General features: G+C 38.6%; 1 protein-coding gene across 1 annotated transcript in view; it reads right to left on the bottom strand.

Annotated features, from left to right (window-relative positions):
- Positions 1 to 17001, bottom strand: part of LOC132010492 (collagen alpha-4(VI) chain-like) — a 90949-nt gene that overhangs the window by 52246 nt on the left and 21702 nt on the right. The window contains 6 exon segments of the mRNA XM_059388327.1: positions 350 to 421; positions 9258 to 9311; positions 11779 to 11871; positions 12033 to 12178; positions 13718 to 13796; positions 14794 to 15128. Coding sequence (XP_059244310.1) covers positions 350 to 421; positions 9258 to 9311; positions 11779 to 11871; positions 12033 to 12178; positions 13718 to 13796; positions 14794 to 15128 — 779 coding nt within the window.

Raw genomic sequence — 17001 nt, 5'->3', positions numbered from 1 at the left:
CAGCTCTCTCCCCTTGGGTGGGACCACATTGAGGTACATGTTCAACATTGGTTCACACAGTTCCTCAGCAGGATTAGGCTCTATCTACCCACCATGGTCATCTAATTGATACCATACCCTTTTTAGATCACCTTTCTTCCTTAACTTCTCTCATGTCTTACTAGTATTTACTGAGAACCCCTCCTAAGAAACTGTTTGCACTTGATTCTTTTCCTTAGGCTCTACTTCTGGGAAAACCTGAGTCTGAGAAAGAGCTAAGACACTATATTGAAAAAGTAAGATGCTCATCAAACTCAAGGGATAAAACCAGGACAGGGAAAGAATTCCACAGCTTGAGGTCTATACTCACCTTAGGTCCTCTCACACCTGGGCAACCTTCCTCACCTCGGGGTCCAGGAAGGCCTTGGGGGCCTCTTTCTCCCTATGGAATAAAGACACACATAGAGACAGTCAAGCAACTATCTTCACCATCACCCAACCAATAAAGACCATCAGAATGATTAAAATATGACACTGTCCTTAAAATTACTTCTATAGCCTCAAAGACCTGATCAGATCACCTACAAGACAATCAGAATGCTCATCTATCAACTACCCATACTGATAACCCCAAATCTTACAAATCTGTATTATCTGTATTTTTTGACTAATTCATTCAAGCCAGAGGGACAAAACTTCAGTACCCATGCAAAACTGAAGGTGTGTCTGAACATTTCCTTCTGGAAGCTAGAACTGGATAAAGTTTTCCTTGTGGTTCTACAAAGAATCAACCATTATTTAACTCCTTTTCTTCTAAGTGAAATCCAAACCATTCCTAATGTATAGATCATACGTCACCTCCTCCTCTGAGAAGCTTTTTCTGTTACATTGTGTGCTATTACCCGTTTCTGTGTTATATTGTTTCCTGCTATTTTGAGAACTTCTAGGAGATAAGGACATGTATTTAGAATTTATCTATGGGTTTCCAACCCTAAGTAGACTGTGTGGCATGCAGCAGCCATCCAATCAAGATTTGAAGAATGACTTCCTAAATTACATTAGTGAATATAAACTTTTGATCTAGGTATTGGATAGGGAAGGGACTGGTAGATATTATATCTTTGCCAAATTGATTAAATATAAATTAGAAAGCATTGTATACCCCATGAGTTTTCATCAGGAGGGTCTACAAATGTAATCTCACTTTGATTTAATGAGTTCAAATAACTTCACGACACAAGTTGCCTGGGACAGTAAAACAGAACACAGTAAAGTGAGAAGCATTTGGATCAAAAATGAAAGGTCCTGGGATCAAGTCCTAGTTCTGCCTCCAACTTGCTTTGTGAGCTTGGATAAGTACATGACTCTATGAATTACAATTTCCTCCATTTATAAAATGTAGACCTTAGTAATACTGATGCTAACCATTCATGGGATCATTATATTGAATGCATGAGAATCTGCACTGAAAGTACTTCACAGGCGCCTGGGTAGTGAAGTCGATTAAGCATCTGACCCTTGGTTTCAGCTCAGGTCATGATCTCAGGGTGGTGGGATCGAGCCCTGCATCAGGCTCTGGGCTCAGCATGGGAATGTGCTTGGACTTTCCTTCTTCCTCTGTCCCCCTCCCCCTGCTCATGCATACTCTCTCTCTCTCAAATAAATAAATCTTTAATATAAATAAATTAAATAAATCAATAAAATCTTTTTTAAAAGAAGGAAAAAAGGTACTTCACAAATTATACAGATTGGAAAATGAGGTGTTTTGTACTTAAATAGGAAAAGATAATGAGAAAAGCACAGGTTCTGACATCAGACTGACAGGGGGTTGGGCACAACTCTAAAATTCTCTATCTGACCTTATAAGTCACTCTCTCTTTGAGTTTTGAGCCCCACATCTATAAAATGAAAGTATTAGCCCGTATCAGTAGAAATGTTACAAAGGTGAAATGTCTTAGTGGGTACAAAATGCCAAATGCAAAGGTCCACACACAGTAGATGTCAAGTAAATGTCGATCCGCCCCCCCTTCCTCATCTGCCTGCATTTTTAGGTTCAATACGTGGTGGTTAAGTATCATCTGGAAAATTTAATTTTAAGATATCTCTTTACTCTTTTGTCCTACACAGTGTTACCAATCATGAATAATTGGCCGTTGCCTTCATTAGGAAATAGTTGCGATATACAAAACAAACGTCCCTAACAAAGGAGCACAAAGGGAAAATTCTTAAAGTTTATTTCTAACAAAACAAAACACTCTTAGGATGGCTGTTATCAAAAACAAAAACAAAAAGAAACTAGTGTTAATAAGCACGTGAAGAAACTGGAACATTTACGCACTTTTTGTGGGAATAGAAGAGTTCAGCTGCTATGGAAAACATATGATAGTTTCCAAAAAAAAAAAAACCTAAAAATAGAATTACCATATGATCTACAAATTCCACTTCTGGGTATACACCCCAAAGAATTGGAAGGTAGGTCTCAAAGAGGTATTTGCACACACATTCATAGCGGCATTACTGACAACAGTCATAAGGTGGAAGCAAGCCAAGGATCCCTTAAGAGATAAACTGATTAAAAAAAAAAAAGTGTCCTTATACATACAGTAGAATACTATATAGCTTTAAAAAGGAAAGAGATTCTGATATGCTACAATATAGATGAATCTTAAGGATACTATGGTAAATGAAATAAGCCAAAAATATAAATACCATATGATCCTACTTAACAAGGACTTAGAGTAGTGGAATTCATAGAGACAGAAAGTAGAATGGTGGCTGGCGGAGGCTGGAGATATGGGGTCATTGGGAGTTAGTGATAATGAAGACAGGGTTTCAGTTTTGCAAGATGAAAAGTGTTCTAGAGATGGATGATGGTGGTTGTTGACAACAATATTAATGTACTTAATAACTGTACTGCACACTTAATAACTGAACTGTACACTTGAAAATGGTTAAGATGGTCAATTTTATGTTGTGTGTCATTTGCCACAACTAAAAATTTAAAAGAAAATTGTGAAGAAAAAAAAAAAAAACCTACTCTCATGACTTCTATTCCCAGTTTCTAAAGTTTTGGTTGTTATACAGATATAATTAGGTATGAGTTCTCCCAAAATTATTCCTTAGAAAAAGGGATATTCTTAAACTTGAGTTTTCACAAAGATTCTCATATTTCAGAATCCTCTGCCCATTGCTTCACCTTGAACAACATAGTATTGACACCCAGGCAATGTTAATATGTTTATTTATGGGATCCTCAAGGATATCACCTACAAAATTAGTTAAAAGAGGAAAAAAATAGAGGTAAAGTAATCTTACAGAGATCACTTATTTATCATATTTGACCGTGAGGTCTCACAATTTCAAATGTTAGATGCCATGCAAGTAAGATTTTTTAAAATCACCTTTCAAAGCAATAGAACTCATGGTGAAGACCATAAAAATATTCTCACAAGAAAAATGAGGCAACTGGATTTTGAAACAAAATAAATTTTCAGTGACAGACTTTATAAACAGATCTGAAAAGCAGTTATCTTAGAGATGCCTGGGTGGTTCAGTTGGTTAAGCATCTGACTCTTGATTTTGGCTCAGATCATGATCTCAGGGTCGTGAGATCGAGCCCTGCTTCAGGCTCCTTGCTGAGCATGGAGCCTGCTTAGGTTTCTCTCTCTTCCTCTCCTTCTGTTCTCCCCCTGTTCTCTCCACCCCCCTTACACACACACACACACACACACACACACACACACACACACACGTGGTTTATCTGAAACAACTTAGACAGAAATTAACAAAATATACTCTAGAAAACCAGGTAAGGTGTTTCCAAAACAGGCTCCAGTAATGCTGGGAAAACTGATACAGAAACTCTGTGGGAAGAATTTTTTTTTTTTAAAGATTTTATTTATTTGTCAGAGAGAGAGAGGGAGAGAGTGAGCACAGGCAGACGGAATGGCAGGCAGAGGCAGAGGGAGAAGCAGGCTCCCTGCTGAGCAAGGAGCCTGATGTGGGACTCGATCCCAGGACGCTGGGATCATGACCTGAACCGAAGGCAGCTGCTTAACCAACTGAGCCACCCAGGCGTCCCGGGAAGAATTTTTAATACAATTGTTAAGCCATAAAGATTATAATAAATCAAAAAATATACCACAGTGTTCTTGGGAAGGTTCGCAAGTGGCATATGAAGGAGGGAAGGGCGAAAGGTGGCAAACATTTGGATAAACACTTCTTAAAATTAATAAAAATATAAATAATAAAAAATTGCTTGATAAAATATGAGAAAGAGAAAAAAAGCAGAATTTCTTATTAAATTACTTTACATAATGAAAGACTTTAAAAATGTTAATGAGTAATTAAATAAGTCAAATAATATAAGTATGCATTTGTCACCTATCCTTCAAAGTTTATATCTTCTAATCGAGCAAAAGAAGTTTTTAGATTATTCTCATGAGAAAACAAGAATCACTTTATAATGGGCACCTATGTCAAATTGTTTTGAAAACAAAATTTGGGCTTACAGTGTTTTTCATTCAAATACTAAGCTCTATCCTGTTTAAAAATTGGTCTCCCATTTGTCCACACTAGTGGCTTAAAGCTATGAACTATAGCCATGATTCTATGGAAAGAATAACATGATCATAAACTCTTCAAATGCTAGGTTGGTTCAAGTTATTTTTGAGAAATGAGAATAATAACATTAGTATCTTATTTTGTAGATGAAATGAGGAAATGTATACAGAATGTTTAGTCATGCATCCAACACATATGAAGTCTTCAATAAATGTCAACTAGTTTTGTTCCTACTGAAGTTACATAACTGTTTTGGGGGACCCTAGATAATCTAATTTGATATATAAGGCTTTGATAGGTAACCAATGCATATTTAAACCACCATCTCATATGAGGTATATTTTGAAAATCTATAGAATTCATGAGTCAGGCAGATGGTCTTTTCCAAAGATGGCCAGGACAAAATCTCAGTGCTCTTCTGGAACCTTGTCACAATCAAAAAGAAGGGTCTACTTGACTTATTTTGCTAAGCATGATATGCTCTAGTTCCATCCATGTTGTCGCAAATGGCAAGATTTCATTTCTTTTGATGGCTGCATAGTATTCCATGTGTATATATACCACATCCTAGAGCGTATCATGCTTAGCGAAATAAGTCAAGCAGAGAAAGGCAACTATCATATGATCTCCCTGATATGAGGAAGTGGTGATGCAACATGGGGGCTTAAGTGGGTAGGAGAAGAATCAATGAAACAAGATGGGATTGGGAGGGAGACAAACCATAAGTGACTCTTAATCTCACAAAACAAACTGAGGGTTGCTGGGGGGAGGGGGATTGGGAGAAGGAGGGTGGGGTTATGGACATTGGGGAGGGTATGTGCTTTGGTGAGTGCTGTGAAGTGTGTAAACCTGGCGATTCACAGACCTGTACTCCTGGGGATAAAAATATATGTTTATAAAAAATAAAAAATTTTAAAAAAAAAAGAAGAAGGGTCTAATCCCCACCCCCAGCCACCTTGAATCCAGTCTGGAGTTAGTGACTGGGCTGTACAAGTTACCACATGACTTCTGAGGCTTCCTCAGAAGATTTGAGCTTAGCCTTGGTCTCCTGGAATCCTCCCTCTCAGGATGGACCCTGCCCAGTGGGAGCTCCCTCTCAGACCCAGCAGCCATACCTGTCCTTGAACCACTATGGCCTATCCTTCTCCCATCACAGCCAAGCTCCAGAGAGTGACAGAGGAAGTCATCTCTGCAGGGGGCCCTCCAGCTGCCTAGTCAGCCCAGCTGAGACCTCAGACACCTAGGAGACAGCCACCCACTCTTCCAGTCTTAGCTCACTACCCCCCCACCGCCCCGCTGCGCCCCAGAGCCCATGGATATAATAAGTTGATTGTTGTTTTGGTTTTGTAGGGGATAGGGAGGAGTGGGGAGAAGAGGAGTAATAGATAACTGGAACAATGGATTAGCTCTTTGTCGTTACACGCTTTCAATTTGAATCTACAAATTACAGCCCCATTCTGAAGCCTGCCATCTGCAGAGAGATGTCTCAGTCATTACGCAGACCAATCTGACCTACTCTGGGGGGGAACAACATTAAAAGCCATTCAGAAGACAACATATTTTGTAGTTACCTTCTCTTACAAGAAATGCAGGAAAAAGAAAACGACACATGCTAGAGCCCTACACACCACACAGAGCTACTGAACCCTTACAATGTATCTAGTCCAAACTGAGATGTGCTATAGATATAAGATACACACAGGATTTCAAAGACAGCGTATTTCTAAAAAATAAAATACTAACCATTTTGATATTAGTTACATGTTGAAATAATTATATTTTGGATAGACTGAGTTTAATTGTTAAAAATAACTTCACCTATTTCTTTTTATTGTCTTTAAGATGGCTACTATGAAATTTTAAATTCTATAAAATTATATGTATCACTCACATTTTATTCCTAGCTCTGTACTGGTGAGTACAGAGTGAAAATCTATAGAATTCATGAGTCAGGCAGATGGTCTTTTCCAAAGATGGCCAGGACAAAATCTCAGTGCTCTTCTGGAACCTTGTCACAATCAAAAAGAAGGGTCTACTTGACTTATTTTGCTAAGCATGATAACCACGATAACCATGATAACCATGATAACCAGTCTTTATAAACCACCTTGGTTTTAGGATGTTAAGACAGCAGAAAAGGGGGACAGGGGCGCCTGAGTGGCTCAGTGGGCTGAGTCTCTGCCTTTGGTCCAGGTCATGATCTCAGGGTCCTGGGATCAAGCCCCACATCGGGTTCTCTGCTCAGCAGGGAGCCTGCTTCCCCCTCTCTCTCTGCCTGCCTCTCTGCTTACTCTTGTGATCTCTCTCTCTATATCATATAAATAAATAAAATCTTAAAAAAAAAAAAAAGAAAAAGAAAAGGGGGACAAAATTATCTCTTACTCTAGACAGACAGGGCTTGTTCATGTTATTTGTCTGGAATTGGTGTCAATGTTCCTAATACATTTAGGAACTCTAAATGTATTCTCTAAATTTTTAGACTCTAAATTATTCTCTTAAATTTGGCCAGGCTAGGGGCACCTGGGTGGCTCAGTGGGTTAAAGCCTCTGCCTTCGGCTCAGGTCATAATCCCAGGGTCCTGGCATCAAACCCTGCATCCAGTTCTCTGCTCAGTGGGGAGCCTGCTTCCCTCTCTCTCTCTCTGCCTGCCTCTCTGCCTACTTGTGATTCATCTTCAAATAAATAAATAAATAAATAATCTTTTTTAAAAATTTGGCCAGGCTTACTGAACCATAGGCCAAGCAGTCAGAAATAAAATAACATTTCTAGGACATTTTAAAACATCATAAAAATGGAAAGGAATATTTTCACCGTACCTGAACAAAATAGCAAAAATCCACAGCCCACACTTTAGAATGTATTTCTAACATCAAAGACTATAATTGCAGAGGCAAAATAAAGACAGAAAAGTTGAGCGATTCTCCCACAAATATAATCAGAGAAATGAATTGGTTGATATAGCTCCCAATAGCTACATTTCTTTTTCTAATTTCTGATGATTTTCCAAGTTCCAGCAGCCTAAATATTCAGAACAGTAAAACAATGTACAACCTGAGGGGGTGATGAGAACATTAATGCCTAGATATCCCAGCAGTTTGAAAAGTGTAGTCCAAGGACCCCACAGGTCCCCAAGACCCTTTGGGAAGGGGTGATCACAAAATTAAAACTACTTTTCCAATTACACAAAGATGCTATTATCTTTTGTAACTCTTATTCTCTTCCAAGTGAACAGCAGAGTTTTTAAGAAACCACAAAGCAAGTGATACCACAACCGACTGAACACAGAAGTGGACATTTGAATCTAGTTATCTTCTAATAAACCAGGTATTGAAAACATGTAAAACAATGCCACTCTTCTCACTTAACTATTTTGTTTTGGAACATATCGTTATTTTTCATTAAGGAATGTCTCATTTATATTAAGGGCTTGTTTTTGTTATTGGGGAGTAAAATAAATATTTTAAAATTATTTCCATTTGGGGGCTCCTGGTTTGCTCAGTTGGTGGAGTGACTGACTCTTGATTTTGGCTCAGATGATCTCAGAGTCTTGAGATGGAGCGTGGTGTCAAGACTGTGCACTAGGCATGGAGTCTGCTTGGGATTCTCTCTCTCCCTCTGCCCCAACCCTTCCCCATGAGCTCCCTCTCTCCCCCTCTCTCTATTAAACAAAATAAAATAAAATAAAATAATAAAATTCTCCTAAACTACATCAACAGATGTTTTCTCATCATCCCATCTAGTTTTTAGTGTAATTTACTCTTTATCAGGAATTGAGTGAAATGTTTCATATACATATTCTGTCATGTTTAGGACATCTCTGTCAGGTAAATACTATAAAACTTATTTTATCAGTGGAGAAATGGATGCAAAGATAGTTGAATATCTCGCCTTTTCTTGCAACATTGTGTAAGTGATGTACTGACTGTTTGAATCTAGGCAATCTGAATAACTTTAGAGAGAGTAAAGATGCCCTGAGACCGAAAGTTTGAGAACCAGTGGTATATACATATCGACTTTAAAATAGACACCTGTGGTAAAGTGGTTTTCCACAATTAAAAATTAACTGAAAACGATGGCATTTAAAAATCCTTTTGATATCATATGTTGTAATAATAGATGGGCCCTGTTGCATTACAGCCCCTCTGGTAGCAATTCTTTCTATAATATCCATTTTTCCCCACAGCTAATCACACGATGGCTAACTTTCCCGTGCCCAGGGATATGTCCAGGGTTGTAAACAAAATTTTGGTGAGTAACTATATAACTCTATCACCTTTTTGACCACTCAGAAAGGCATCTGAGGGATCTTGTTATAAGAATGACCTTAGTTCTCTTCAATTTATTTTGTTAAATTACTTACAAACACAGATATCTCATTAATAGTAACAAATTACCTGCAATTCAGCTCACAATTAATCATTACTATTACATATATACCCACTAGACACAGCCCACATTTTCAATTATCTCGAATTCAGATTAAAATGACCACCTTTCACCATTAAACACATTTTAGAGCCTGTATCTACAAAATTTGTCCACCTAACATTTGTTATAACAAATTATTATTTTTATATACATATTTAAGCCCATTTAAAATGGCATAGATTAGAAAAATCTTCATGACTTAAATGCAGTTAAGTATTTCTAATATTTGACCCATTTTACCATATTCCTTCAAATAAAAAATTTAAAAAAAGAGATTCAGTACTTACATGTCCACCTTCTTCACCAGGATGACCAGGTAATCCATCAGCACCTGGCCTTCCCTGAGAAAAAAGGAAAGCAAAGGAAATAACTTGGATTCTAAATCCTTTTCTTAAATCTACATGAAATAAAAATTGTTGTTAGTAGGGTCCTGGGTGTCTCAGTCTGTTAAACATCATCTAACTTGGGGCACTGGGTGGCTCAGTTGTTAAGCCTCCACCTTCGACTCCTGTCATGATTCCAGGGTCCTGGGATTGAGCCCACATAGGGATCCCTGCTAGGCGGGAAGTCTGCTTCTGTCTCTCCCACTCCCCCTGCTTGCATTCCCTCTCTTGCTGTGTCTATTTCTCTGTCAAATAAATAAATAAATAAAATATTTTTTTAAAAAAAGTCTAACTCTTGATTTCAGCTCAGGTCATGATCTCACCATTATGAGATCAAGCCCAACATCCAGCTCTGGGCTCAGTAAAGCTTGAGATTCTCTTTTTCTCCCCCTCGGTCCCTCCCCACTCATGCTCTCCCTCTAAAAACAAAAATAATAATAATAAATTTTAAAAAACCTGTTATTAATAGATACCTTTTTCTTGCTGAGTTGGCATTTTATTGAGAATCAACTAAATGTTGAGCACAATGTATAGGGACATGAAGAAACAAATACTTTTGGCCTTTTTTTTTTTTTGCACACAGTAGTTTTAATTTATGGAAAGTTTTTTTGGAGCCATTTTCCTTAGAAACCCATCTCCTGAATGTATTCTTCTAATAGAAAATCAGTCTGGTGATTATCACGCACAAAAAAACTTGAATTTTAAATTAACATATCTTTATTCTGTTTATGGCTTGTCTTGAAGTAAAAACTTGAATACCTGTTTGTCTTAATAACTGGCACGTCAGCCTACTTTTATTTTTCTGAAATACCATTTTAAGCCACTCTATTCAGAAAATCCAAACCAAAACTAGTTTCTAGTTAAATGTTTTAGGAACACTGCTCCTCTTAAAGAGACCTTTGACCTTGTTTTTGAAAATGTCAGTAAGCAAAGGTGTGACCATCTATGCTACTTATGAGAAATGGTTGTTTATTTCTGTCTGACTCAGCTGTTTAGTCTCTTCCAATCTCTTTCTCTTTCTCTTTCTCTTCTTTACTTCTTCTTAGATAACCAAACACACAAACCATTTCCTCTCAGGGAACTTTGGCTTGCCATGTATAGTCAGATGTGTTTATTTGATTTATAAATTGTCAATAAGATACGGGAGCCATATTCTCTTTGGGATCAACAAAGACATGAACATCAATACAACCAACCACTGAATTCTTAGAGACAGAAAGAGCAGAGAAGTCAATTATTCAAAACATTCCCATTTTTGGCCTTTGTGGCTGAGTCCTGAGTTACAAAATAAAAACATGTCAAGAGGTTCCCAAGCTTGATTTCCTGATTCTCCAGTCTGATATTTAAGAATAATGCAAGGGGGAAAAATCTTGTGCTAAGGCATATCTACAATTTTTCTCAAAAAGTCATTATATACCTTATACTCTTCTAAATCAAGATTGATGTGCAAAGTCAGTAAGAATTCCAACAGCCTCACAGAAAACCACACAAAGAAAGAATGTGAAAAGATGGGGAAAGCCAATGGGTTTGATTCAACCTTACATGAGGATTTGTGATGATGCCACCATCATAAAACTGTAGTTCATGTGTGAAGGGTACTCATGTCCCTGCATAACTGAGGACCATTTTTAATGAGATTTATTCTCCCTTAATAGTGGGATGTGGTAATTTTGCTATCGCTTCACTGTGGAGTTAAAAGAAAGACTCAAAGTGATCACTCATGAGCCAGCGATTGTATCTCTCCACAGAGTTTAATGCCACAGAATGGAACAGTCAGCTCTCAGGGGAACTTCTGTAAACTTCTTTCTGTAAAGAAAGAAGTTGGTGCACGAGGGAACATTTTGTAAACAAGTGAAAACTGCTATGCAGCAGGGGAGTATGAGAAACTTGTCTGTGAAATTATTTGTCAAATAAACATGAGGGGAAAGCATAATATAAGGGAAAGAACGTGAGCCTTGATATCAGGTAGACACAGGGGCTTAAGTCCCAAAATGGCTCTTCGAACCTGTGTGACTTTGGGAAAGCAATGTTCCCTCTCTAAGCCTCTATGCCACACCTGCAAAGTAACATTCGCCTCAAAGGTTTGTTAGAGGGCAGAATTAGCAAAGGTGTGTTAAAGACAGAACACAGGGCTTGGTATGCAGTTGGTGTTGAAAAGCCCTCTCTCGGGCGCCTGGGTGGCTCAGTGGGTTAAGCCGCTGCCTTCGGCTCAGGTCATGATCTCAGGGTCCTGGGATCGAGGCCCACATCGGGCTCTCTGCTCAGTGGGGAGCCTGCTTCCTCCTCTCTCTCTGCCTGCCTCTCTGCCTGCTTGTGATCTCTCTCTGTCAAATAAATAAATAAAAATCTTAAAAAAAAAAAAAAAAAAAAAAAAAAAAAGAAAAGCCCTCTCTCACCCACACCATCCACATCTAACAATTCTCACCTTGTTCCCGGGGTTCCCACTATCGCCCTGGTACCCATCTTCTCCATAACACTTTATACATATGTTGCAGCATCTTCTTTCCACAATTGAGTCCTGAAAAGCAGAATTCATGTAACATGACTTTTTTTTTTTCCATCTCTGTTAGCCTGTGTCATACAACGCACTAAAAAAGACAAAATTCCCTCTGGTTTTTTTAAATTATTAGGGTGAATAAACCTAGCGAAGGATGGTGTTAAAAAGGAAAAAATACTTACAAGTTGCTTCAGTAAGATGCTTGGGAGGGATTGCAGTGTGATGCTCAGGGGTTGGTTATATAGGAATCCTCTGCCAAATTCTAGCTCCTGGAGCTCTTCTAATTTATGCACACCTTCCAGGCCAATGAAGAGGAGCCCAGAGAGTCCTTCAAAATACCAGCAGGTAGGAGTTACTTGCACATCTTTTGAACGGTCTTTGTCCTGGCCCTAGACAGTCATGTATCATCTCACCCTTCTTATATTCATCACCAGTCTTTTCTCAAACTGTATTTTGGACCAATGAAATGGGAGCAGAAGTGGCATGTGTCACTCGCTGGGAGAAATTTTCAGAACAGTGCATAATTTGCCCCATTTCCTGCCCCCTGCCACAGGAAGAGACCCTCTTTCAGCCTGGGTCCTTAAGGGATGAGAATGAGACACAAATGAATGGTCATAAGGCCTAAGATAAATATATTCTAGCTAATTTAAGCCACTGGGATTTGAAGGTTGTTTATTATTGCAGTGTGAGCCCATCCTACTGAGGAAGGCACTAAAAAATCATGTGGATTTGCCCACATAACAGAGAACAAATGGATGAGAACACTTTTCAGATTGGCTAGAAATCACCATTCATAGAATTTCAGAATAAATATTTGTTCATATTTTGAACAGTAAATTCACACACACACACACATACACACATCAGTTTTTGGCTATTGTAGATAAGCTACTTAACAATCTTGTGGTTAAAAAGTTGTTTACATGTTCTTAATTGTTCCTCAAAATAAATTTCTAGAAATGGAAGCCTGATCTAGCACGTAGACAAAGTTTGCCATCTTTTTTCAAATGCTTCAAATTCCCTTCCAGAAGATCCACAACATTTTAAACTTCCTGTGTGGTGAATCCAACTGGGAGCAAGTTATCACAGCAAATATTCCAGCACCTTGTTAACCAAGGGAAAGCATCAACTCAAGAGGAATATTCTGGACATATTCTATGGAGAAGGGAGAGGGGCACAGGGAGTTTGAGTGACCTCTTGTTCACCTTGAGTTTGCCTTCGAGCTTTTATATGACACAAAATGGGAACAGAAGAGCAAGGGCGTACAGCTCCACAGGTGGTACTGCCCAGCTGAGGGAGCTGGGGAGCCCTGAAATCCAGCCAGCCTACTGCTCTTCAAGCCAAGTGCCCAGGCACTGGGTCGCATACACCCAGACCATTGGCATCTCATTCTGATTTCACCAAGATGCCACAGAGACTAGTAGCAGCCCTTGGGGGATGGAAAAAGAGGAAGAATTAATGAGCAAAGGAGGGAGGAAGGGCAGTGGAGAAAGCAAAGCTCAGCCTGAAGGTGATTCCAGAGTTTAAGGAAAAGAGACATATGGACTGCTTGGTAGCCTACAATAGCAAATGAGACCCCATTTATCAGGAAGTAGGAGTTGCACATTCAACCCTCTAAAGCAGATGCCAAGCTGGTAACTGATCAGTCCTGTCTCAGTCAGTGACCCTTGGTTAGTGTCGGGGATATGGGACCCAGGGTTCTCTCAACCCTGATTCATACAAAGCAAAAGCCTTGTGGGCACTATCTCCAACCACCTGGGTTAGTCTGTGGAAGGCTTAATGGAATCCAGTACCATCCAGAAATCTGAAAGAGGACCTTAAGCCCTCAGCTGTGGGAGGAACACCCAGGGCAACTACAAGCACTTACCTTTGCTGCGGAGAAGCTCAGATGTTATCTTCAGTTTCTGGAAACTATCATCCAGTCCATCTGTAAACACTAAAAGGATCTGTTGTTTATGAGGGAGGGGGTGGGAAGGGTGGACGGAGAACAAGGATGGCAGAGAGGAAGAGGAGAGAGCAAAGATAAATGCTGGAAGTTACACATTTTGTAAAAATCCAAGGATAAGCTTAGCTTTTTTCATTGTATCCAGCCTTTCACCCTGTTTCATTTCACCCATTTATTTATTTGTTATTTTATTACACATTCACTTATACTTCAACATTTCCATGGACAGCCGGCAAAAAAAAAAAAGAATTTGAACCAGCTTAATGTGTTCTCTTAAAAATACCTTCCAAAAATGGTCTTACAATGTTCAGATTTATCAATGCAAAAATACCAAAATTTTAATGCAGTTTTATAATTAAAATGGGTTATATTTACTCACAGAAAATTTTAATTTAAAAGTGAATTCCATATTTTAAGAAAGAAACCCACTGAATGCATGATTGAAGGAAAAACTAAATATAACTTGCAAAGTCTGGGGATGTCATTTCCTAAAAAACATCACATAAGACCTGTTCATCTCTGCAGTCTTTAGTGGGGTGTAGTTCTTGGGCACCAGGAAGGAGGACCACTGACAAGCCATTAGCTAGTTACTAAAGATAGTTCAAAGAGCTGACTGGAAAACTAGTGGGCCCTACTCTACTTGATTGTCAGTGACAGATAAGGAACTGATATCTTCCAGGTTGTCTTTGGAATGAACTTGTACCATGGAAGAATCTGGATCTCCATGTTGTGAGCAACTTGAGGGCGGGGATTTATCCTTTTATCTCTACTAGCATTATTGAGCACAGAACCTCTAGGGCTTAGTAAATATCTGTTGATTGAATGAAGACATATCCCTTGTTGGTCTTTACTGAGTAAGACTATGGTTTTCCTCTGTGTAAGCGATTCTACTGGAGATTCTACACAGAGTTTATTGGTTTATTGGCCTCAGTTACAAAAGCCTTATCCCTCCCACCCTGGCAATTGGTGCCATATCACGGGTTCTCAGCATTTATTACCTTCACTTTAGCAGAAGAGGGATGGATAGCATGATCTCCAAGGGACTGCAAAAAATCCGCATCCATTCTGTTGCTTGTGGAAGTCTGATGAATTAAGAATGTCTGAATAATATCATTACTATACTTTTTAAAGCCTGAGTCAAAGATAAGCTGGCCATTTGAGCCAGGGACCAAGTAGCGGAACATCAAGTCAAGGCCACCAGCATCACTACAGCTGATGTTGAAAAGCAAGGCCAACTGTTGCATCAACTCTGGCAGTAACCCTTGAAGCTTCTGCTGAACTTGCCTTGTGGGAGTGGAAATATCAATTCCTATGGACAAATCTATGTTGCATCCTTTGAAGGTAGAAGAGAAGAAAATCAAATTAGTCATCAATAGATTCATGACAGAGCCCAGAAGACATTAGCCAACCCTAAAAGAAGAATTTCCAGCCAACCCACAGAAATATAAGCTAAACAATGGCAGTGATTGTTTAATTTGGGGGCTGGTTTGTTACACAGCAAAGCTAACTGATACAACATACATATAACAGAGGTGTTTTATACCTCTGTTCCTCTGCAGATCTTATTCCCTCCACCTGAAGTGTCCTTTCCCATCTCCTCCACCCCAATTTGGCTAACCCAAACATGTTCTTCAAGTTGCAGTTCCAAAGAGAGCCCCTCCTTAAAGCCCTCTCTGACTCATTTTCCTAGGTCCTCAGGTTGACTTACCAAATGCCCCTGTATGACCATGCTACTTTACTTGAACTTCTCTCCTACTAACCAAAGATTCCTTCATAGTAGGGATTATATCATCTTACTTTTCCAATGCCTAATATAGATAGATATTCAGTAAGTGTTTGATAAATGAATAAAGAAGGGAATATAAATGAGCCTTGAGTATCTTTCAGCACATGCTGTACTATTTCCTTCTTCCTCAGAAGTTTCTTTTCTCATTCACCACCTCTGCACACTTCTTATTTCAGGAGAGCTTATTAGAAGAGATCAAGACTTATGTTTCTTCTATCTGAAAATTGTTAAGCACTACTGGAAGAGTATTATAAGAATCTGAAAACCCACTGATCTTTCAGGCTATACACACCCGCCCACTGGTGAATAATAAGACCGTGCACAGAATTCCAATGAGGAGGCCAAGTTGATCACAGATGCACCTGAATTAAAATCTGGACAAATGACTTAAAATGTAACTTAACAATCATGAAAGGGCCACAATTATTAACTACTTCTGGACAACAAGGATAACATGCAATTGTCCAGGGCAAGCCAAGACATGTGGATATTTTCTCCTTAGACCAGCATACACTGGAGTATTTGGCTCAGAATCAATAAAAACAAAACTGCAGATTTTAGGGGAGAAATTTGAAGAAAATAAATAAATACTGGCTGGACCCTTAACCAGGGAAAATGGTCATAAACAATGTCTCAAAGTTTCTCACGGATCTGAGATCCAGGGCTGAGCCATTATTTTTCCATCCCCTAAATAATACACTTTGTGCTAGGTGACCAAATGCTTCCAGAATTACCAAGACAGAAAATGCACTCCTTTATATAAAATCTTGATTTTGTTTTGACTTTTAAATCTCTAATTGAAATTCACCAAAAGGAGTTTTCACAGATGTAAATCCCATTTCTACATCAGATCTCATTTCAGAAAAAAAGGAATTTCCTTTCTGCAGTATGGTATATCATTCCAACACTTCTAATTTACATTTTCCCCCAGAAAATGTCAGTTGGCTTTATTCTGTAAATGCAAGAATATTCAAGCATTTTTTTTCCCCTTGTTAATGGAGAGAGTTGAACCTTGCCAGGTAATCTCTAAGGTCTTTATGATTCATGTTTATGATTCTAGAATTCTAGAATTAATTAGGTTCCAGCCATTATTGAGGTGCTCAGCTAATTTTATCAAAAATTTAAAAGACAAATCTGAAGATGAATGTAAATCCTAATTTACTACATGGTACAAAATAATCTGGAAAGAGAAGTTAGAATCCTGTATCTCTTAGCATGCCTGGAATAATACTTAGGTACATATAAACAAACAAACAGAAATGGATTTTACGTCCTGAAAAATCTGAATTACATAATGCAGGACAACCCATAATCCATGCTTATTTAAAAAATAATTTCACATATCCACTCTTTTCGATTGATTTCTGAATTCAGCAAGGACACGGCAAAGTGATATCCTTTATGCAGTAAAACAAAAATA

This window comes from Mustela nigripes, chromosome 2 (genome assembly GCF_022355385.1).
Source record: "Mustela nigripes isolate SB6536 chromosome 2, MUSNIG.SB6536, whole genome shotgun sequence".
In the NCBI taxonomy this organism is placed as follows: domain Eukaryota; kingdom Metazoa; phylum Chordata; class Mammalia; order Carnivora; family Mustelidae; genus Mustela; species Mustela nigripes.
Note: the sequence above shows the minus strand (reverse complement) of the source record. Positions and strands in the feature narration are given on the sequence as shown.